Source organism: Meles meles, chromosome 11 (genome assembly GCF_922984935.1).
Source record: "Meles meles chromosome 11, mMelMel3.1 paternal haplotype, whole genome shotgun sequence".
NCBI lineage: Eukaryota > Metazoa > Chordata > Mammalia > Carnivora > Mustelidae > Meles > Meles meles.
Genome location: NC_060076.1, coordinates 35,757,511 through 35,782,219, shown reverse-complemented (window position 1 = coordinate 35,782,219; position 24,709 = coordinate 35,757,511). Strand labels below are relative to the sequence as shown.

The following is a 24,709-nucleotide window of genomic DNA, read 5'->3' as shown; positions in this document are numbered from 1 at the left end:
ACCAGGGAGAAGGAGACATAATAAAAGGGAGAAAAGAAAGCACAAGCTGAAGCAGCACCTCAGGTAATGAAAAAGTCTCGGACAATGAAGGCATCGCCCCATGGACCAGCGGTTGGTACTGGGATTGTGGCACCCAGTAGGTGCTCAAATATGTACTGAGGCAGCAACAAAAATCTATACAGGTATTAGAACAATTTTTAAATAAGATAGCCTAAAAGCCAAATGAAAAATACTTTTTTTAATTATGAGTCTCAACTCCTACTTACAAAAGCAATTACAAAATGGATACTTGTTTTTACTTTTAGCCTAGCCTCCCACCTCAGCCTAGTCTTCAAAACTGCTCACTTTCCAGCTCCATGACAATAAAACAGGTTTCAAGTGAAGATCAGTAAGCACCATCTTCACAACTAAAACCAAAGGTGCTAAAGCAGAACGGATACAGACAGGTAACTTTCAACACAAGGAACATTCCAAAAGCACTACAAAATGTCCTATTTAACTGCTTGCTACTCTCGGGGTGCCTGGGTGGCTCAGTGGGTTAAGCCTCTGCCTTCAGCTCAGGTCATGATGGAGTCCCACATCGGGCTTTCTGCTGGGCGGGGGCCCTGCTTCCTCCTCTCTCTCTCTCTCTCTCTCTGCCTGCCTCTCTGCCCACTTGTGATCTCTGTCAAATGAATAAAATCTTTTAAAAATAAATAAATAAATAATTGCTTGCTACTCTCACGTTATTTCTTCCTCTAACTTCTTTCCTCTGCTTTTTCTTTCAACGGGGTCAAATCATTACATATATCAAAACTCCCAATCTCTCCCTTATTTCTGCACATACTTTATCACAAAAGCAGACAATACAGTGACAGTTTTCCATATCAAGACTGGAGGCAGTCACTGATAAAACTCCAGTATGGGGACGCCTGAGTGGCTCAGTTGGTTAAGTGGCTGCCTTCGGCTCAGGTCATGATCCCAGCGTCCTGGGATCGAGTCCCACATCAGGCTCCTTGCTCTGCGGGGAGCCTGCTTTGCCCTCTGACTCTGCCTGCTACTCTGCCTGTGCTCTCTCTCTCTTTTTTTTTTTTTAAGATTTTATTTATTTATTTGACAGAGAGAGAGAGATCACAAGTAGGCAGAGAGGCAGGCAGAGAGAGAGGAGGAAGGAGGCCCCCCGCGGAGCAGAGAGCCAGATGCGGGGCTCGATCCCAGGACCCTGAGATCATGACCTGAGCCGAAGGCAGCGGCTTAATCCACTGAGCCACCCAGGCGCCCCTGTGCTCTCTCTCTCTCTAATAAATAAATAAAATCGGGGTGCCTGGGTGGCTCAGTGGTTTAAGCCTCTGCCTTCGGCTCAGGTCATGATCTCAGGGTCCTGGGATCGAGCCCCGCATCGGGCTCTCTGCTCAGCGGGGAGCTTGCTTCCTCCTCTCTCTCTGCCTGCCTCTCTGCCTGCTTGTGATCTCTGTCTGTCAAATAAATAAATAAAGTCTTTTTAAATAAATAAATAAATAAATAAATAAAATAAATAAAATCTTAAAAAACTCCAGTATGATCCCATCATTCTCTTCCTCCACCTGCCGAACATCACTCCAGTTAACTGTTCAAAGCAGTCCCTAAAATAGCACTAATATCCCTTTAAACAGAATTGGGGGGAAAAATCCAAACTGCTTTGGGTAAGGCCCATAGGTGAGAACTGTTTATTTTCCTTGTGTGGGCATTAAGACTATTTTTGTTAAAAAAAAAAAAAAAAAAAAAAGACTATTTTTGTTAAACATTTTTAGTTTTAAACAGATTTTCTTTAAAAAAAAAAAAAAGAACAAAAAAAACTGAGGCGCCTGGGTGGCTCAGTTGTTAAGCATCTGCCTTTGGCTCAGGTCATGATCCCAGTGTCCTGGGATCAGGATCGAGCCTGCATCAGGCTCCCTGCTCAGCAGGAAGCCTGCTTCTCCTTCTCCCACTCCCCCTGCTTGTGTTCCTTCTCTCCCTGTGTCTGTCTCTGTCGAATAAATAAATAAAATATTAAAAAAAGAAAAAAAAAAAACTCCTTCAAGACAGCAGTAAAAGCACAATGGAACTCTGTAACCCTCACCCTCGATCATGTTTAGAAATGATAATAAAGACAACAGAAACCACTTCAAATGTACCTCTCCCTTGAGTCCACAGAACAGCACTCTTCCATGACAACAGTTCTGAAAAACACACTGACATTATTTGCAAAAGCAGTAGGAAGTCCAGTCTCGTCCTTGGTTTAGCACTACCCTCCTCCTCTCTCTCCAAGAAAAAAATAAAACAGCAGGAAGCGTAAACAACCACTTAATGGAAAATACAAATGGGTAAATATTTTCAAAATTGGCTAAAAAGCCTCAGGTCTTAAGAAATTGAGGAATGCTAGTGTAGGGGGAATAGGAAGAAGAAAACATTGTATTTCCCCCTCAAAGTGAGCACTCCAAGAATGCAAGAACAAATGTGGTGCATAGCTACTTTCTCTTCTTCAATTACCAGATGCTTTTGTCCTTTTAATATTTCTCTCATTCTGTCTTTTCATAAATAACGGTATTTTCAAAACTGAGCCTATTTCTCCAGCTCCGTAACAAATTTTATAATTTTAAGCTGGAATCTTGGTTCAACTGAACAGGGTGATGAAAAGCCGGAGGAGGGGGGCGGAGTGAGGGTAAATGCCTTCCATTTAAAAGTTCACATGAACAAAATTCTCAGAGCTCAAAGCCCAAAACTGACTTGCCTTCTTCACAGAGTCCTCAACTATGGATGACACACTTCATTACACATGGACCAACAAAGCTGCCTGGGACAGAGCCTTCCAAAGTTGCAAGGCCATGCTAGTTCATGAAGCACTTGATGGGAATTAGAAAGGGTGTCCCTCTCCAAGGGGACACATCTCCACAAGAAATGCATTTTTTTTTTAAAGATTCATAAATTCATTTGAGGGAGACAAAGATAGGGAGGGAGAGTGCGCACACACGGTCGGGAGGGGCAGAGGGAGAGGGAGAGAGATCTTAAGCAGACTCTACACTAAGACTGGATACCGATGCAGGGACCAATCTCACAACTCTGAGATCAGGACCTGAGCAGAAACCAAGAGTCGGACACTCAGCCAACTGAGCCACCCAGGCACCCCTACAAAATGCTCATTTGGTAAGTGGAGCACAAATGAATTTCCACTCCCACTCACCACACAAAACAGGTGACCTCAGGTTGGGCACAACCCATACAGTAACCCAACACGGCAGCCCTGCAGCAGTCTACCTGGAGAAGCACTGCACTTCCAAAGCAGGGTTCCTGAGAGAAGAACCTTCCCCAAAACAGGCATTTCACAAATCTCATTACCAGAAGTCCTCACATCTGTGAATATAAATTCATTCCTAAACATATCAGGACTAGAGCAAAAAGGGTCTGGCAGAGAAGTAAAAACTATCAAATTTGGAGAAAGGAAATTCTTCCATCTTGAGGGGGATAATCAGTAGTTATCTGAGACCCTAATCTTTGAATGTAGGTTCAATAGCTGAAATCTAAATCAATGTCATAAGCTAAAGCACTAAAACAATCACCATCATCTGTGCAAAAAGGCTTGCTCACATACATTTACTGTTGGGGGTTTCCTTTCTCCAAATTTGCTGGGTTTTCCTTCTGTAAGCCCCCCCTTTTTTTTTGCTCCCATCCTAATTATAAAACCCCATATTGTGACACAAGTGGTTACAGTTTATAAAACCTGATAAATAGCCCTGGTGGGCAGTGGGCCCCTTAGCTACCTGCATGAAAATAAGAGGACTATGTCTAGTCCTCTATGGGACTATGTCCCCATTATAAAAGGCTTAACACTCAATAGCTTCCAACCCTATCATTCTTTTATGCCCTACAAAAGAGCTAAGTATCACATGGGCCCAAATTAGTCCTAGTCATGCAGGAGGGGCAAGAGAAGGTAGCCTATAGGGCAAAGTTGAGATGGAGTACAGCCCAGAGACAGGAGCCAAAGGCAGTGGCTCTCAGATTTTAGTGGGCATCAGAATCTACTGGGGAACTTTTTCAGAATCAGATTTCTGGGGCTCTCCCTACAACAGAAAAGTCTGAACGTCCTGGGGCACTTATATTTTGACAAAGCTCAAACTGCTGACCTAGGTCTACTAGAAAATTTAGAAAGACTGAGAAATCCTCCATGCCTATCAGCAGTTCCAAAATAAAAGTCATCCAGTGCAATTTACTAGGCTTCCCAGGTCAGAAAAGCGTGAGAAAAGGATCACCAGCCTGCATGCCTAACAGGCTATGCTGGACCGGAGTCTGTAGCAAGAGTTTCATTATTATGAGTCAAAAATCCTGCACTCTATAAACAAGCAAATTTTTTGCATGTGAAAAATATTCCAAACATCTGAAAAATATGTAAAATAAGATATTGAATCTCTGACCCTACACCCAAAATAAGCAAAACCTAATTTGCAATTATCTGATTCAGATTTCTTAGTAATAGAATATTAGATATTATTAAAGCCCTCGGTGTACCCCTGTCCAATCTCATTCCTTGTCTTCTGTTCCCAAAGATAATCTCTACTCTGAATTTGGTGTTAGTTGTTGCATGTTTTTATACTATTACCATATATGCACATAGCCACAAACAATATTATTTTGCATGTTTTCAGATTTTATAAAAGTGAAAACATTTTGTTAAGAATTCTGTAACTTGTTCCCCCACCCCATATTATGTTTGTAAGATTCCATAATTTTAATGCATGTGGCTATAATTTATTTTTCAGTGCTGTTAAGACTCAAGCGCATGGGACTATCTAACAATTTATGCATTTCCCCGTGCTGGTGGCCATTTAAGCTGCAATGAGAATGCTTATATTTTTTTCATACTTCTTTTCTTGGACACTTGTACTAGGATTTCTCAGAGCCAAAAACAGACATTTTGGGTAAGTAGGCATATTAGCTCTCCAATAATAACACGTCACCACACTACTCTCCAAGGTGGTTGTATTCATTTACACTCCCACTAACAGGAAATAAACTTCTGATTTCCCCACAAGCTCACTAACACTTGATTATCACAGCATTTAAATTTTGCCAATCTGATGGGTGTGAAACGGCACCTCAATATTGTTTCCATTTGCATTTCCCTGATTAAAATCTTTGACCAGAAAATTTTCATGTTTTTATACGTATTTATCAACTAGGTTTTCCTCCATTTTTTAAGAAAAATTGAACCTATCTTGTCTAAATCACAGCAGTTATTCCACAGCACCCGCCCAACAGCCACCACAGCTGGAAAGCCAAAGTGCAGGAGGGCAGCAAGGAAACAGCTGACTTAAACAAGGAATCATTTCGGACAAAGGGCCCTAATTAATGCATTTGCTAATTAGTCTTCCCCTTCCCTCTTTTGTGAAGCCTTACTTCCAAGACAATACTGAGAGCCAACAGCCTTTTAACCGGAGAGAGAATGGGGGGTGGGGAATGAAAAGGCTAAAACATTTATATGAAAGTACAACTGTCTTTACTAGAAGAAAATGAAGTGATTGTTGCAGACCAATACCTATTACTCAACCTTTAAGATACCATCCACCTCTAACAGACTCCTTTCAAACTGATCACCCTTGCCTCCTTCTCTGAAATATCCCAACTTTCCTCAGGACTAGACACTGCCCCCTTCCCCTCGGAAATCCTTTCATCTCCCTTCCCCCGCAATGACTAAATATCTTCTTTTCCCCCATTCTACAGCTTCTTTTTCCCAGCTCCACAGGAACCTCTTCATTGCTCGCTCTCTCTCACTGTCTCTAGAACTCCAAGTGCTCTCCTCCTTCCCTTTCCATGATGCATCCACAGTCAAAACCACACATTCAGGCACCCACCCCCCGAAGAAAAATGGGAGTCCCATACAGTATATGGCCCTGCCTAACATACCAGGCAGGCGGGTGACTTGTCCCAATCCTCCCCGCCTCCTTCCCCCTTCACGCTTGGGGTAGCTGTTCTCTAGGGTTCTCCACGGGTGACAGATCCAGACCACCCGGGAAAAAACTAATTCGGCCTTCTACAGCAGAAATGCTTTTTACTAGGGCCTTATACGCACTTCTGTTTGGGGCACAAACGAAACTTGGACAATTTCATCAAAACAGACACCTTGTGGGTGTCTCCACAAAAGCGGGAAGGCCTCCCTCCTATTAATTTCAGCTGGATTGGTTTAGTCCGGGCAATGGTGGCCTGGCAGAGACCAAACGATCCCCACGATGAGAAGTTTCCGAAGCTCTGCCCCATTCACTCAAGAAAGCCCTCTCCCAAAGACTACACCCCCCCATACGACTCTTTCCCCGAGGCTCCCCAAATCGGCTCCCCAGGGTACCACCAAGCCCTCAAAGCGGCCCCAGCTCCTCTGTCCCACCCCGCAGGAGATCCCATTTCTTAAGCCTACCTAAAAAGCGTTGGGTGGGCGTGTCTGAGAGCCGGGCCTAGCGCCCCCTCCTCCGGATCTATGTCTCTCGGGTCTCCGGGGCTAGGGGCTCTTCCTCCTCCCAGCCCCCCTGCTCCGGGCCCGTGCCGGCTCGGGGTGGCCCTGGGTCCTAGCCAGGCTACGACTCTCACCGGCTACGTGACCTTGGGCAAGTCACTTCCCCTGAACGCCTCGGTTTCCTCCTCCGCCAAGCGAAGACCTAAAGAGGTCCTGCCCTGCCCACCCTAAGGGAGGGGACTACGCACCGGGTGGGAAGACGCTTTGTGAGCCGCTCGGCGCGACGGGGCCACAGGGCTGAGGGGCTCCGGGGCCGGACAAAGCTGACCCGGACAACGCTCCACCTCCTGCGCGGGGTCGGACGGCTGGACCGCACGCCTCTGGGCCCCCCCACCCCCAAAACCAACCCACGCCCCTCCCCGCCCGGCCGGCTCCTGGACCCCGTACCTGCTCCCGGCGCTCGGCCGCAGGCGCCGCCACTCTGGGCGCTCGCCCGCAGAGGCCCGTGACCCGGAGGGCTGAGGCGGCCGGCAGCGGCTGGCTCGGGCCGGGGCGGCGGCGGCGGGGGGCGCGGGCGTCGCAGGGGCCCGAGCTCGGCGGCGCCCGGCCTGGGAGACGACGACTGAGGCTGGAAGTGCGCGGCGGCCGCAGCTGCTGAGGCGGCGGCGGCGGCAACCGCGGCGGCGGCGCTTCCGCTCATGGCGGGGCCGCGGGCAGCGGCTCCGACTGCGACTCGACTCTGGCGGCGGCGCTGACTGGGCCCCGGCCGGCGGCAGCAGCGGCGGTGGCGGCGACGGAGGCGGCTCCCGGAGGGGGAGGAGGCGGAGCCGGGAAGCGGCGGCGGCGGCGGCGGCAGCGGCGGCGGGGGCGGGGACGCGGAGGGGGCGGAGACGCCGCGCCGCCGCCGCCAATGGGCAGCCGGCTTCTCTGCCGCGGCTCCGCGGCAGGACAGGCGGCGCCGTAGGGCATCCTCTGCCGCGGCCGCTCGCGGAGGCGGGGAGACTAAGGGCCGCCCGCGGGAGAACCCAGCTCCCGGGGCGGCTCCGCCCCCGGTCCGCCTCCCGGGCACAGACTCGGGCCTCCCGGGCCGGGCCCCGCGCCACCCAGGCCCCGCTGCGCCTGGAGCTCAGCTGCTCGGCTACCTCTGGCGCCAGTCTTTGCGCCCGCGAGTTTGCTAGGGGATCGGCCCGGGTAGCTGCAGCTCGCCAGCCCGCCGGCCTCCCCTTGCGCGGCCAATGCTTCCTCGGCCTCCCTCCTTCTCTTCCCCAACTATAGCCAGTCTCCTCTCCACCCCCCTCCTTCTTTTGGCTGTTTGCTCAAAGTTTTTTCCCTTTCAGACACTGAGGAAAGAAACTCTGCCCTTCTTGAGCTGTGTCTCAGTAATAAATCAACGGACCCAGAGAGGATAGTGGAGGCAGAAACGAAAGAGATGGAGGGAGATGCGCTGCCTTCTCTGAATTTAGAGACCCATCTTGACTTATAAGCAGAAGCCGGCCTAGCTCTGCCCTGTCCCTTGCCCCTTCCTCCGACTTTCTCTTCCTCTTTCTTACTTTAAACGTCCTTGTTGTTAAAAAACTTACAGGAAACCATCTAACCCAGCTGGGCCTAGTCTCAAAAGAGAGAGAGGCGGGGAGGTGAGGAAAGGCTTTTGAGCTGTGCTGACGGTGTTCTAAGAGAGAAGAATTCTGCAGATTCATGACCCTCTTGGCGGCCCTCCTCTCCTCGGATAGGATATTGGTTACTGAACCCATTTCCTTTTCATGTTTTTCTTACTCTTATATCAAAGCCACAGAGGAGCAGGATAAAACTCAACCACGTGCTAGGAGTGCTGTTAAGTACAGCCGTGTGGGTGAGGGTGCAGCTAAACTGCTGACTAGATCGTTTCCAGAAAGCGTTATCCTCAGCCTTTCCCCACATGCAGTCACCAACCAGGAACTGAGTAGAGAGAGAGCAGGTTAGCACGTTGACAAGGCACAGTGCTACAGTGCTAGGCTGGCCCCATGAGAAGGTCGTGTGGATGAATCTGTGGCAACGGACATTTTAAATTCCACTTTGACAATCACTAGGTACTGAGCTTTCAGTCATCAACAATCCCAGGCCCTGGGGAGACAATGAAGAAGGTATAGGCCCAGACTTCAAAGAGTTTACAAGTCTCCTTGGAGGATGGTGAGATCAATTCTTAGAAGTTAAGAGCTTAGGGGTGCCTGCGTGGCTTAGTCGTTAAGCATCTGCCTTGGGCTCAGGTCATGATCCCATGGTGCTGGGATCAAGCCCAGCATCAGGCTCCCTGCTCAGCGGGAAGCCTGTTTCTATCTCTCTCCCCTGCTTGTGTTCCCTCTCTTGCTGTCTCTCTCTCTTTCTCAAATAAATAAATAAATAAAATCTTTAAAAAAGAAAAAATAATAGCTTAAGGATGATGAGGAGTTTACCAGGTGAAACAGTCTGGGGAAAGTGGACCAGGAAGACTTTAAGAATGTAATTGGGGGGCGCCTGGGTAGCTCAGTGGGCTAAAGCCTCTGCCATCGGCTCGGGTCATGATCTCAGGGTCCTGGGATCCAGCCCCGCATCCGGCTCTCCGCTCAGCAGAGAGCCTGTTTCCCCCCCTCTCTCTGCCTGCCTCTCTGCCTACTTGTGATCTCTGTCAAATAAACAAATAAAATATTAAAAAAAAAAAAAAAGAATGTAATTGGGACACCTGGATAGCTCAGTCCTTAGGTATACAACTTTTGATCTCAGCTCAGGCCTTGATCTCAGGACCCTAGTATTTCCTGAATCTTATCCTTCACTTTCTCATGGCAGGTAACATATTACTACTTGGGGCTTTAGTCCCAATGCCTTCTGTAGAATGCCCATAAACTATGGCATTCATCTCTCCTTTTTTTTTTTTTAAGATTTTTTTTATTTATTTATTTGACAGAGAGCGATCAGAAGTAGGCAGAGAGGTAGGCAGAGAGGCAGACAGAGAGAGAGGAGGAAGCAGGCTCCCTGCGGAGCAGAGAGCCCGATGCGGGGCCCGATCCCAGGACCCTGAGACCATGACCCGAGCCGAAGGCAGCGGCCCAATCCACTGAGCCACCCAGGCGCCCCTCATCTCTCCTTTAATAGGTCTCAGCAGCCTTGAACAAAATCAGACCTATTTAGGGATGCCTGGGTGGCTCAGTTGGCTAAGCGGCTGCCTTTGGCTTAGGTCATGATTCCAGGGTCCTGGGATTGAGTCTCTGCATCTGCTCCTTGCTCAGCGGGGAGCCTGCTTCTCCCTCTGCCTCTGCCTGCCACTCTGCCTGCTTGTACTCTCTCTCTCTGACAAATAAATAAAATCTTTAAAAAAAAAAAAATGAGGCCTATTTACACCCCAATGCCCAAATCCCAGTTTCAACTCTTGAAACTCCAATTTGGTCAAGTGCTTTTCCCACCAGCCCTGGAAGAAAGGGGGCAGGCAAGCAGTTTAATCCAGTAACCAAAAGACCCCACTGAGGCTGCCTTGGAGGCCAGGAAGAAACAAGAGAGAGGACTGGGTCAGGCCTGGGGCCACCTCGCCCCACCAGTTAAGGGGTACAAAAGAGTGAATGGACCACAGAGACTCCTGGGTGGCTCAGTTTCTTAAGCGTCTGACTTCAGCTCAGGTTATAATCTCGGGGTCCTGGATCAACCCCTGGAGGCCAGCCCAGTGCTGGTGTCTGATTCTGGTAAGAGCTCTCTTTCTCTCTGGTGTCTCTTTTTGTAAGGGCACTGATTTCAACTTGCGGGCTCCATCTCCCTGACCTCAAAACCTAATTATCACCCAAAGGCCCCAACTCCAAATATTATCACATTGAGGGGTAGAATTTCAATGTATGAATCTGAGCAGGACACAATTCAATCGACAGCAGTTATATTCACAAAAGTATTCAACTATCACCACTATCCATTCCAGAAGTTTTTCATCAACCCAAACAGAAACTCTGTACTTCTTAATCCATAACCTTCCCATTCTCTTCCCCTCCAGTCCCTGGTACCTCTATTCTAATTTCTGTCTCTATGAATTTGCCTATTCTAGGTATCTCATATGAATGGAATCATATAATATCTGTCTTTATGTGTCTAGCTCATTTCACTTACCATACTATTTTCAAGGTTCAACCATGTTGTAGTGTGTATCAGGATTTCATTCCTTTTTGAAGTGAATATTCAACTATATATATATATATATATACATAATATTTCACTATATGTACATATATTTGTTTCATTCATTCATTTGTTTCATTCCTTCATTCATCAATGGACATTTATGTTGTTTTTTGCTATTGTGAATAATATGCTCTGAACATTTGCATACAATTATCTGAGTCCCCACTTTCATTTCTTTTCAATTCCTCCTAGAAGGAGAATTGTTGCGTCATAGGGTAATTCTATACTTAACTTTTTGAAGAACCCACCAAACTGGTTTCCACAGTAACTGACCATTTTACATTCCCACCAGCATTGCACAGGGGTTCCAATTTCTCCACATCCTCACCAACACTTGTCATTTTCTCTCTCTCTCTTTTTTTTTTTTAACAACAGTCATCTAATGGGTATGAAGTGGTATCTCATTGTGGTTTCGATTTGCATTTCTCATTTCACTTTTAAGCCCAGCACATCTATTATTTGTGTTTGTCTTCCTGCATGCTTTGCTGGTATTCTTTTTTGCTTTGTCTTTTGGTTTGTTTGTTTGTTTGTTTGTTTTTCCTGGAGGGGGAGGAGTAGAGGAAGGAGATAAGAAAGCAACGAAAGAGTTCCAGAAAAATTGTAACACACAATAAAATTTAATAGTGTGTAAAACCAAAAGAAGAGCCAGCTAGGGGCGCCTGGGTGGCTCAGTGGATTAAGCCGCTGCCTTCGGCTCAGGTCATGATCCCAAGATTCTGGGATCGAGCCCTGCATCGGGCTCTCTGCTCCGCGGGGAGCCTGCTTTCTCCTCTCTCTCTGCCTGTCTCTCTGCCTAGTTGTGATGTCTCTCTGTCAAATAAATAAAATATTAAAAAAAAAAAAAAAAGAAGAAGAGCCAGCTAGGGGCTCCTGGGTGGCTCAGTGGATTAAGCCGCTGCCTTCGGCTCGGGTCATGATCTCAGGGTCCTGGGATCGAGCCCCGCATCGGGCTCTCTGCTCCGCAGGGAGCCTGCTTCCTCCTCTCTCTCTGCCTCTCTCTCTGCCTGCCTCTCTGCCTACTTGCGATCTCTCTCTCTGTCAAATGAATAAATAAAATCTTTAAAAAAAAAAATTCCTGTTTAAAAAAAAAAAAGAAGAGCCAGCTAGTCTCAGCTACAGCACAGAATAACATTCTGCAGCCTTTGCAGTTGAAGGACTCCAGAAATGAAATGGTAGAACTCAGTGACCATTGTAACCATTCCCAGCAAAGGCAGTGGAAATATAGCAGAGCCAGATGGAAGGAGCTGGAGCAGGAGATGATGCATTTAACCCCCAATATCACATGCCTCTACTTGTTCCAAGCACATCACAAACACCTGTGAAACACTCCAGACTCTTTCCTGAAACACCTGGGGATGTACTTTGCAGGCTGTGGATGAGAGCAATAAAACACATGCTGACCATTTTTCTTCCTGTTATAATGCTAATAAGCATAAGTTTCTATTTCCTTAGGCTAGATTCCTAAAAAAATTGTTAGGTCAATGTTTTTAAAGGTTTTCCTTTCCAGAACGACTATCACAATTTATTCATGTAAGCATTTATTTTTATTTAAATATAGGGGGTTGACTTGATCCTATTATTCACTCACAAAGCCTCTCACATTGATTTTACTTATTATTCACTTTTATCCATATCCTCCAATCTCATTCCCTTTTCTCACCCCTGGAAATCATTCCAGTATGTTAAGCATATATCCTCTTGTTTGTAGATATTTATTTTAAAAAAAATTTTTATAAAGTAAAATAAAAACTGTTATTTGTAGATACTTATTTAAAATGTTATTACTATTTTAGATTAGTGTATTTTTTCTTACATAAATAATATTATAAAATACATATATTTTTCTTTTTGTTCTTCCTTGCAGTAACAGGTTTTTAAGATCTGGTCCACTGCTTCTAATAACTGAATAGTACTCCACCCACGACATTTTGCTTAAGGCTTCTTCAGTTATGGATACCCAAATTGCTCCTCACAACCCAAATCAACAATGCTGTGAGTATCTTCATACATGCCCCTTATGAGATCTATGTGAGAATTTCTCTGGATTATCCATCCAGTACCAGAACTGAATATTTTATAGTTTTTTTCCTCTTTTATATAGTTCTGATTTTCATTTTTTGATCACTGATAAGAGGGTGTGTGTGAGTGTGTGTGTGTGTGTGTGTGTGTGTATTTCTTTAACCACTGTATTCTTCCAGGAATTTTCTGATCACATCTTAGCCCTATCCTTCATTGCTTCTTTTAAAGACGAATTTAGTCTGTAATTGATTGTAACACATTGAAAAAATGTGATACACGAGTCCACACATGAGTCCATAATGATACTCAAAGAGAGAATGAGAGAGAAAAGGGGGGAAAAACCTCATTTACCATCAATGGAAATACTGTGACACTAACTCCTTTGTCAGGTAACTGGTAATTAAAGAGAAAGAATGAAGCATTTAATGTGTCATTTTAGGAAGAAATTAGGTTCATCCCCAATTGAAGAGGGAAAACTCTTCTTTGCAGAAGAATGTCAGCTAATAAATGTAGAAGGACTGATAGAATTAGAAATTCTCCATTTTGCCATCTCCAATGGATAATTGATTCAGGTAAGAATCATCAGCGAATGTTAAACCATTAAAAAAGAAAGAAGAGAGATGAATCTGTCATTGTATCTGTTTCCTACCACTCACTTGCCCTACGAACACTTCCAATTTGCCTTTGCCCCTACCATTCTATTGAAGCTGCAATGCTTGAAGGACAATGCTGACTTCTCAATTGTGAAATACAATGGTCTTTTCTCATCCTCTTTATGGTATGATCTCTTTATGGTATTTGACGTTAGTGGCTACCTTCCTTTTCTTGTGATTCTCTCCTTTCATCCACAAGAGACTGGTTATCTGTTGTATAACAAAACAAACTAATATAAAGTGGCTTAAAACAAAAAAATGTGTTATTATTTCTTGTGCTTCCATGGGTAGACTCGGCTCAGTGGGGCGGTTCTCACTCAGAATTTCTTAGAAGGTTGCAGTCAGATGGAGGCAAGGGCTGGAGTGATCTGAAAACTCACCTAGGCTGGATATCCAAGATGGCTTTTCACCACTTGGCTGGTACCTACGCTGAAGTGGCTAGAAATGCTGGGGTTAGCAGGGCATCTCACTCTCAATGCCACTAGCGTGGGCTTCCTAACATTGTGGGCTCAGGCCAGGAAGACTTCTTACCTAGTACCTGGCTTTCTTCAGAGCAACTTTTCCAATTGTCCCAGGTGGAAGCCGCCAGGCTTCTAATGAGACAACTAATGGCCTGTTTCTCACCTAATATGCATCGTGTATTTTTTCCATTATTGGTTTCTTTAGAGGGGAAAAAGAACCAAAGACTCCTCCAAAGCTAAGTGTAAAACTTGTCCATGTTTTTATTTTCATTTGTAACTATGTATGTATCCATATCTAAGACGGAGAAGCAGACTCCCTGCCAACCAGGCAGCCCAATGCAGGGCTCGAACCCAGGACTGCGAGATCATGACCTAAACTGAAGGCAGATGCTTAACCAACTGAGTGATCCAGGTGCCCCTCGAAGTAATTTTTATTTATTTTTAAATTTTATTTATTTTTTATTTTAAATACTTTTATTTATTTATTTATTTAACAGACAGAGACCACAAGTAAGCAGAGAGGCAGGCAGGGGGAGGGGGGGAAGAAGCAGGATCCCTGCTGAGCAGAGAGCCCAATGTGGGGCTCAATCCCAGGACTCTGGGATCACGAGCTGAGCCACCCAGGTGCCCTACCTTTTTTTTTTTTTTTTAATTTTTTTGTTTATTCATTTGAGAAAGATAAGAGACCAAGAACAAGCAGGGGAGAAGCAGAGGCAGAGGGAGAAACAAACTCCACATTGAGTGGTAGCCTGACATGGGGCTCGATACCAGGACCTGACCCAAAGGCAGATGCTCAACCACCAGAGCCACCCAGGTGCCCCCAAAGTAATTTTTATTTATTTTTTTTTTTAAAGATTTTATTTATTTATTTGACAGAGAGAGATCACAAGTAGGCAGAGAGGCAGGCAGAGAGAGAATGAGAGGGAAGCAGGCTCCCCGTGGAGCAGAGAGCCCGATGCGGGACTCGATCCCAGGACCCTGAGATCATGACCTGAGCCGAAGGCAGCGGCTTAAACCACTGAGCCACCCAGGCGCCCCACCAGTCTTTTGAAAACATTTAACTTAGTTTTCATAGAAGTGGGAACTGTCTTTCCTTTTGCACTTGTATTTCTGCAGTTTACTTAGTATTTAATTAAGTAACATAATTGCAGAAATAAATACAACTAACAAATTCAAGGCAAAGTAGCAGAAAACAGCCTATTGGGTGTGGCTGTTCAGGACAGAGAGGCATAGATTGGCATATTTTACATAGGTAATGGAAAGCATTAACCAATTAAAAAGAGTTCCTAATATATCTTTTATTGAATCTTTTTTTTTTTTTTAAAGATTTATTTATTTATTTTAAGAGAGAAAGGAGAGGGAGGGCAAGGGAGAGAAAGTCGCAGGCGAACTCTGCATTCAGTATGGAGCCTGAGGTGGGGATCAGTCTCACAACCCTGAGATCGTGTCTTGAGCCAAAACCAAGAGAGACACCCTACTGACTGTTCTGCCCAAGCACCCCACTGAATCTTTTGAAGTGGAAGAAACATAAACCACCTTAAGAAACTTGGAATTTATTGGCTCTTATACCCCCAAATCTGGGATAGTTTGGCATGACTTTTCTTTTTTTTTTTAATTTATTTGTTTGACAGAGAGAGACACAACAAGAGAGTGAACACAAGCAGGGGGAGTGGGAGAGGAAGAAGCAGGCCTCCCACTGAGCGGGGAGCCTGATGCGGCTTGATCCCAGGACGCTGGGATCATGACCTGAGCCCAAGGCAGACACTTAACGATTGAGCCACCCAGGCGCCCCAAGTCTGGCATGACTTGATTCAGGGGCTCAAATGACATCATCAGCTCCCAATTTTCCTCCCAATTTGCTCACCACCATGTTGGCTTCATATAGGTTCTAAGCAGTAACAAGGTTGTTGTGATTGTAGCTTCTAGCACAGAAGAGAGATCATGTATTCCTCTCAGCAATTCTAGCAAAAGATTCAATACTTGTCATTGGTTGAGACTGGGTACATGCTTACCTCTGTACCCATCTGTGGCCAGGACAATGTCATAGATGACCTGATGGATTAGGACGGAGTCCCATGCCTCCTTGAAGTCCTATATAACCCCATGGACCAAGAAGAATTACTTTGGAGAGTTCCAGGATGCTGTTACAAAAGCCCATTCCTGCAGTAACAATTGAAAGAAGGACTATGTGCTGCTGGAGAGCAAGTATAAGCTCTTGTTCCTCCCTGCACTCCCACCCCACATACTTAGCATCCTGCATGTTCCCCTGCATGCAGCAGGCATTGCTTATTAAGCTAAAATCACAAACATCTTTTTCTTTATTTACTGTGCACCTTAAGGCAGTTTATAGAGGATTTGCCCTTGCTGTACAAAATGCCAGTCCCCATTTGCCTGAATTTTGTTATCTTTTTATCTTTCATGCTGTCAAAAGGCCTCAAAGCATAGGTTTGAATGGGGTTCGGACTCAAAGACTCACAGAGCAGAGCTCCATTATAGAATTCCCCGAATAAAGTCTTTCCTCTCCATCTCAAGTCTTACATGTTGCTTTATAATTCTGGTTATGGCAAGGCTGCAGTTTTAATTTCACCTTCTGGTTTTGTACTAGAGCCCCTTTTAAGGACTACCCTTGGGTCTTTCCCCCATTTCCCCTCCCCCACACCCTTCCCTTGGTCCCTCCCTTCCCTGCAGCCACAGCTGCCTGGCTCCAGGGCACTCAGACGGCACTGTCGCCTAGGCAACCCAGAAGGGGGCTTCAATCTACTGTCTCCCCAGAGGGGCCGGGCTGGCCCTGAGCCAGGAAGAGGCAGGGGGCAGGGAACCTGGCTGGCCCAGCACAGGGCATGCCGGGAAGTAAACAGACCACTGGTGTGCTGCCGGCCTAAAGAGAAGGGGGAAACCAGGAATGTCATGGGTGTGATTGTCTTGAGTGTGCTACAAGCGGACCGCCAAGGACGCTATGGCCAGCTAAGAGACCAGGAATGGGACAGGCGAAAGAAGGCCTGATTCATCTTGGGCCCAGATCTGCAGTGTGGGGGTTAAATGGATGAGGCTCTGTATTAGTTTCCTGGATCTGTAGTAACAAAGTACTACAAATCAAGTGGCAAAAAATAGCAGAAATTTATTTTCTCAGAGCTTTGGAGGTTACAAGTCCTAAATCAAGTTGTCAGCAAGGTCACACTCCCTCCAAAATCTGTAGGGGAATTGTTCCTTCCCTCTTCCTAACTCCTGGTGGTTTACTGGCAATCTCTGGCCTTTGTTGGCCTGCCGCTGCATAATTCCAATTTCTGCCTTCATGGTCATATGGCACTCTCACTGTCTCTTTATATGGCCGTCTTCTTATAAGGACACCAGTCATATTGGATTAGGGGTCCACCCAACTCCAGTGTGACTCGACCATAACTATTTAACATCTGTAACAACTCTATTTCCAAACAAGGGCATGATCTGAGGTACTAGGGGTTAGGACTTCAACATATCTTTTTTTGGGGGGGGGACACAATTCAACCCATAGCAGGCTCCTAGATAGATATGAAATAATGGAGAAGTTGATTTTATTATTTTTTAATTATTTTAATTTATTTATGACAGAGAGAGATAGCGAGAGAGGGAACACAGGCACAGGGGAGCTGGAGAGGGAGAAGCAGGCTTCCCACTGAGCAGGGAGCCCGATGTGGGGATCGATTCCAGGACTATGGGGATCAATCCCAGGATGCTGGGATCCTGACCAGAGCCGAAGGCAGAAGCTTAACAACTGAGCCACCCAGACGCCCCAAGAAGTTGACTTTAGAATTTCCTGTGGTATAAGACAAAGGCTTCCAAATGTTATTTGACTAGACAAAGGAAGTCCTGGAACAGCAGTCTGAGGAGCTTGGCTTTTTTTTTTTTTTAAGATTTTATTTCTTTATTTGACGGAGAGAAAGAAAGCACAAGCAGGGTGAGCGCGGCAGGAAGAGGGAGAAGAAGAGGGAGAAGCAGGCTCCCTGGAGAGCAGGAAGCCTGATGTGGGGTTTGATCCCAGGACTCTCGGATCATGACCTGAGCAAAAGGCAGAGGCTTGAGGACTGAGCCACCCAGGTGTCCCTTATCATATATAAATCTTGGAAGAATGGCTAGCAAAGAACTCCGCAAATGTTCACAATTATAATGCAAAGATGATCAATGCGTTTGGAGAAGGAGGGCAGAAAAAAACTATTATTAGTGCTGGTTGTAGGCTTTAGAGTGTGGAACTACCGCCCTTCTCTCCTCCCCTCTAAGAAGAATGGTCTCACACTCGCATAGCACTTCTCAGTTTTCAAAGTACTCTGTCATCCATTCTCCTCTCTATGCAATCTTCACAACAATCTTGTGAGGTAGTCAGGATCTCATTATTGTCTCCATTTTGCCGATGGGAAACTGAGACCCAGATAGGTTAAGTCAGTGGTTTTCCACACTCTTTCTTCTGGGACACATATGACAGATGATTTTTTCAGATGGACATATACCCATGGGTAATTCTTTCCCCATTCTTACCTCTTTCTCTCCCAGTGGAAAACATGTGATGCTCTGTAGCCATTACAAAGGGTAAGTTGAGGGCATCTGGGTGGCTCAGTGGTTAAGCAGCTGCCTTCAGCTGGGGTCATGATCCAGGGTTCCTGGGATCAAGTCCTACCCAATGAGCTCCCTGCCCAACAGGAAGCCTACTTCTCCCTCTCCCACTCGCCCTGCTTATGTTCCCTCTCCCACTGTCTTTCTCTGTCAAATAAATAAAAGAAATCTTAAAAAAAAAAAAAAAAAAGAGGAGGATAAGTTGAGGCTCAGTCAGTGGAATGGTCCACTCTTGGTTTCAGCTCAGGTCACAATCTCAGGGTTGTGAGATAGAGCCCTGTGTCAGGCTCCACAGTCAGTGGGGAGTCTGCCTGAGATTCTCTCTCTTTTTCTGCCTCTGCCTCACCTCTGCTCTCTATCTCTCAAATAAATAAATAAATCTTTAAAAAAAAAAAAGGTAAGTTGAGCTGTATGTAATTGATGCGGGAAGATATCTCTGATGTGTTGCTGATGGAAAAAATCAGATTGCAAACTTACCATTTATAGTAATATTCTATGTATATTTACACATACATACAGCTGTCAGGAAGGCCACACAGGAAACTGTTAACAGTGGTTGATTCTAGAATTAAGGAATAAGAGGCAGTACAGTGGGTGGAGGAGATTTTACTTTTTACTTTATGCAATTTTAAATAAGCATGTATTGTTTGTTTGTTTTTTTAAAGATTTTATTTATTTATTTGACAGACGGAGATCACAAGCAGGCAGAGAGGCAGGCAGAGAGAGGAGGAAACAGGCTCCCCACCGAGTGGAGAGCCCGATGCGGGGCTCGATCCCAGGACCCTAGGATCATGACCTGAGCCGAACCACTGAGCCAGTCAGGCGCCCGAGCATGTATTGTTTTTTTATAACAAAAACTTAATTCCATTCTGAAAATAAAATATTCAGTGTGCAAGTAACATAATGTCAGGCATACCTTGAGTCTGCTCTGATTTTCTTCAAGGAAAAAATTCATGAATACGCATAGACTATCTCTGGAATGGTATTTAAGGAGGCAATGACAATGGCTGTCTCTCGAGAGGGAGACTGAGGAACTGGTGTTTGGAGTCAGGGATGGGAGCAAAATGGACTTTTCACTGTATACCGTTCTGTAAGACTTAATTTGTTTTTAACGAAATGCATGTCTTAAGAATTGAAATGAATTAAGAGAAAATTATTAAAAGCTTCAGTGACTTATAATTACCAATGAATGATTTGTGGTGTGCCTCACAACCAATCCCAACACACCAGTACTTCCCACTGGATTAGATACTAAGCAGAGTACTAAGATCCAAACACAGGACTTCTGACTCCAAGTGTGTGGCTTTTTTTAAAAAAATATTTTATTTATTTATTTGATAGAGAGGGAGAGACCACAAGTAGGCAGAGAGGCAGGCAGAGAGAGTGGGGGAAGCAGGCTCCCCACTCAGCAGAGAGCCCAATGCGTGGCTGGATCCCAGGACCCTGAGATCATGACCTGAGCCAAAAACAGAGGCTTAACCCACTGAGCCACCCAGGCACCTAAGTGTGTGGCTTTTTTACACTGTATCATTGCCCAGTCTTATTGCTTCAAAGGTTGCAGCCTTTCACCTCCGGCACCCTCCAAGTCCACTCCCAGGCTCAACAAACCACAGTAGTTTTGCCACAACTGACATGGCAGAATAGTCATAACTGTGGAATTAATTCTCCAACCAGTCTTTAGCCAATTTTTTTCAACTACATTTTTTTTAAATAATTTTTTTCAAAGATTTTATTTCTTTCTTTCAGAGAGAGGGTGAAAGCAGGAGAGAGATGACACGGGGGGCCAGTAGGGGCAGAGGCAAAGGGAGGAGCTCCCTGAGCAGGGAGCCCGATGTAGGGTTCAATACCAGGACCCTGGGATCATGACCTGAGCTGAAGGCAGACTTTTAACCAACTGAGACACCCAGGTGTTTTAAAATAATTTTTGTTTAAGACGGAGAGAGCGAGAGAAAAAGAGAGAGGAAAAGGGAGGGGCAGAGGGAGAAGGGGAGAGAGAATCTTAAGCAGGCTCCATGCCCAATGTGAAGCCTGACACAGGGCTCTACCTCACAACCATGAGATCATGAACTGAGCTGAAATCAAGAGTCTGGCACTTGGGTACCTGGGTGGCCCAGTTGGTTAAGCATCTGCCTTCAGCTCAGGTCATGATCGTGGGTTCCTGGGATTGAGTCCCACATTGGGCTCCCAGATCAGTGGGGAGTCTTCTTCTCCCTCTACCCTTCACCCTGCTTGTGATCTCTCTCTCTCTCAAATAAATAAAAAAAATCTAAACAAACAAACAAACAAACAAACCAGGGGCACCTGGGTGGCTCAGTGGGTTAAAGCCTCTGCCTTCAGCTCAGGTCATGATCCCAGGGTCCTGGGATTGAGCCCCATATTGGGCTCTCTGCTCATCGGGGAGCTGCTTCCCCCTCTTTCTCTCTGCCTGCCTCTCCACCGACGTGTGATCTCTGTCTGTCAAAAAAAAAAAAAAAAAAAAAAAAAGACCTATTCATGCTCTGTCCCATCTATACCCCCTCCTAATGTAACCTCTATCTGGCACTTATCTTCGTAGATTAATTTGTCTGTTTTCCAACCCCTTATAAATGGAATCATAACATATCTACTCTTGGGTGTCTGGCTTCTTTTGCTTCACACTATTCCATGAGATTTGTCCCTGTTGTGCATAGCAGTTGTTTGTCAGTTCCAGGAGTGGAAGTGCTGATCCATATGGTCTACATACATGCACCTGTCTTTATATATACTACCCAAGAGTGTCCAACACAGTTTTACAGTTTATACTTCTATCAGCAACATAAGAAAGTTCCAGGTGCTCCACATCCTTACCCACACTTGGTATTGTCAGTTCTTTTAATGTAGGCCATTTTGTTAGCTGTCACCAAGTCTATTTTAACCCCCATTTGGTTCTCTGGTTCCCCCATCTGCTCAGTCTTCTGGTCTGACAGCTCCTCAATGGACTCGGTACTTCTGACCAACACTTCCTGCCCTTCTTTGCTGGAATAGAACCCTGTTCTGCTATGACTCCAACCCTTGAATCCTAGTGCTCACCACCAACAAATCTGATCACAGGCTGAGGCCTGATTCCAGCACAGATGAAGCCCACATGCAAATCACAGACAGGTCTCTACCCTAATCACAGACTATATTTATAGCCCACCACAGACTGAGCCTGATCACAGCTACAGGGTAAACCCTGATCCCAACCAAAATAGGAGCCGGGACCCCAGTAGCCAATCAAGCTCTAATCTTAAAAGCAGCCTGAGCCCTGACCCAACTCATAAACTGACCTGATCCAAATTGATCCCGATCAATACAAATGGCTAAGTACAATGTTAGAACTCATTAGAGGATATGAAATTGCAACAATAAAATGTATTGTGAAGCAAACTATTATATAGTCTCTCCTCGATTCACTTCAGATTTTAATTGTCACTGAATTTTGCTAAGTTAGGGAAAGAGACTATAATCAACTCTACCCTGCCATGTTGTAAAGAACAGGCTGAAGGCGGGGGAGTGTGGCTCAAGGAAGCCTAAAGCTGAGCTAGCCCTGCAGATGGTGATGGAAAGACGGGTAACCTTCTTCCTGTCCTCACAAGATGGCAGGTTTATTTTAAGGGTGTTTTTAACAGCTTAAAAAAAAATGGATTCAAAGAACACTGGGGGAAGCCTCTGATTTTTGGGCTTCTGCCCATGGTGACTTTTTTTTTTTTTTTAAACAATGGTATTTAACTCCCAGTGAGATTTGTTCTTTCATTACATTCTGATCACATTGCTTTTCCTATCCCCCTCCTTGCAGCGGCTGTTGAAAAGGAAAAAGGAGTCAGAGCCTTCAAGAATGAATGCTTAGAGGTTCTGTTTGCCCTTCCTCTGCTAGTCAGCAGCAAGCTGAGAACATAATTTTCACTTTTTCTTATGGTCTGGAGAAAATCTTAATTTCCCTCTTAACACCAGGAAAAGTGTCCATGAGTGGACTGTGTCCTGTGAAGGAAGGATGGGTGAGCAGTCTACAATGAAAGTAGACTTTCACAAGAGTCTTCTCTCTTGGACAAAAGTCCTGATTGGTGTGAGGTATTTGATTTCCTAAACAATAACTGGGTAAAACAACTTGGGAAGAGGGGTTGCATAGTATTGTGGACAGGCACTGGGTTGGGAGTCAGAAGACCTGGACAGTTCCACCGCCCTATGTGACCTGCTACAAATCCCCTTCCCTCTCTCTAGACCTCTTCTCTCCATCTATAATAATGAGGATTAAGCATAGCTGTTTGTAACATCTTTTACATACAGTATCTCATTTAATTCTTGTAACAGTCCCAATGAAATGGGAAAAGTTTTCATTTCCATTTCACAGAAGAGGTAGCAGGAATTAGGAGAAATTAAGACTCACTTAGGTAACATAAAAGTCAAGTCATTGTGTTTTGTTTTAGATGAATGTAACTCTTTAATGTTGTTCAATGTTTGTCATAATTTACTCATTAGAAAACACCTATTAAGGCAAACCATAAGAGACTATGGACTCTGAAAAACAACCTGAGGGTTTTGAAGGGGCGGGGGTGGGAGGTTGGGGGAACCAGGTGGTGGGTAGTAGGGAGGGCACGTATTGCATGGAGCACTGGGTGTTGTGCAAAAACAATGAGTACTGTTTTGCTGAAAAAATAAATTAATTAATTAAAAAAAGAAAAGAAAACACCTATTAAGCATTTTCATATGCCAAATACTGTTTTTGACTCAAAGAGCAGAGACATTTTCAGAGTTAATCTGCTTGGTAATGTATCATCGAGGGGAGTATGAATAAAGCATTTTCCCTTTCTCCTTCTCTTAGGACAAACTCAGGTTAACTTTATAGTTCTGTCTCCCCAGAAATCTAGTAAAGGTGCAATGAGGGCTATGATATTAGGCATCATTGTTTATGGTAAAAATAACTCCTGATTGGTAAAGTGCATGTGGGTCAGGGTATTTTTTTTAATATTTTATTTATTTATTTGACAGAGAGAGAGAGAGATCACAAGTAGGCAGAGAGGCAGGCAGAGAGAGAGGAGGAAGCAGGCTCCCCGCTGAGCAGAAAGCCCGATGTGGGGCTCGATCCCAGGACCCTGAGATCATGACCTGAGCTGAAGGCAGAGGCTTTAACCCACTGAGCCACCCAGGCACCCCTGGTCAGGGTATTTAAGTCCTGATAGGAAGTCATGGCTTTGGATCTCCCTAAGTGCAAGAAACTCATCTCCCGCAGGGAATCTGAAAGCTGTGCCCATAGGACACAAAAATATTGATTCTTATTTAAGACAGGTCATTTCTAGGGATGCCTGGGTTGCTCAATTGTTAAGCGTCTGCATTGGCTCAGGTCATGATGCCAGGGTCCTGGGATCAAGTCCCACATTGGGCTCCCTGCTGAGCAGGGAGCCTGCTTCTTCCTCTGCCTGTTTTCCCTGCTTGTGCTTGCTCTCTTGTTCTCTCTCTCTCTCTGACAAATAAATAAATAATTTTTTTTTTAAAGGTCATTTCTAAACTAAGGTTGTCACCACATTCACTGATGTGATCTTAACTTCTTGCACCTGAGCTGTCACCTGGGGGCGGGAGGCAGCAAAAGAAAGCTAATCATTAGATTACTACAAGAACTCCTACTGAAGAGAAGTAGCAGACACTGTTCTGTTGGTGTGCTTTTTCTTATCTTGACCTTGATGAGTTAATGTGATGCCCAGTAAGGGCTATAGTAATTAACTGAAACTCAGTGGCTAATTGAGCCCAATGACCATGAGCAAACCCAGGTCAAATAGTTCTGAAGATAAGATTCAAATGCTGGGGCGCCTGGGTGGCTCAGTGGTTTAAGCCGCTGCCTTCAGCTCAGGTCATGATCTCAGGGTCCTGGGATCGAGTCCCGCATCGGGCTCTCTGCTTGGTAGGGAGCCTGCTTCCCTCTCACTCTCTCTGCCTGCCTCTCTGCCTACTTGTGATCTCTCTCTGTCAAATAAATAAAATCTTTAAAAAAAAAAAAAGATTCAAATGCTGTTTTTGTTTTGTTTTGTTTTGTTTTGTTTTGTTTCACGTCAGATGGGTAATGTGCCTAGGTCGTAACAAGGTTTAAGGGATGGCACATATCACACAGAAGCGTGAACACCCAACTACAAAAGGATCCTCAAATGCTGTTTTTTCTGACTCTAGAGTTCTCAGTCTTGGCTCTAGATTGGACTCAAATTAAAATGATATTTAAATCATTTGCTACAATGGACATAGCAATAGAAAAGAACAAAACAGTGCTACTCACAACATGAGTGAATCTCTCCAATGTAATGATAGAGGAAAGAAGTCAAATGCAAAAATATATGTACTGAATAATTCCACTTACCTAAAGTTCAAAAACAGGCAAAACTCACCAGAATAGTGACTGTCAT

General features: G+C 45.1%; 1 protein-coding gene and 1 pseudogene across 3 annotated transcripts in view; both read right to left on the bottom strand.

Moving 5' to 3' along the window:
* The window catches only part of RNF38 (ring finger protein 38), a 138,165-nt gene extending 130,956 nt beyond the window's left edge, over positions 1–7,209 (bottom strand). For 2 of the 3 annotated variants that reach the window (XM_046023369.1, XM_046023370.1), the window contains exon 1: positions 6,884–7,202. In XM_046023369.1, coding sequence (XP_045879325.1) covers positions 6,884–7,136 — 253 coding nt within the window. In that variant the 5' untranslated portion in view covers positions 7,137–7,202. Of the gene's footprint in view, positions 1–6,883 lie in introns of all 3 variants that reach the window. The other variant, XM_046023368.1, reaches the window with a different exon arrangement.
* A 17,153-nt stretch (positions 7,210–24,362) lies between these two features.
* LOC123953703 lies at positions 24,363–24,451 on the bottom strand (annotated as a pseudogene).
* Between the last annotated feature and the right edge of the window lie 258 nt (positions 24,452–24,709).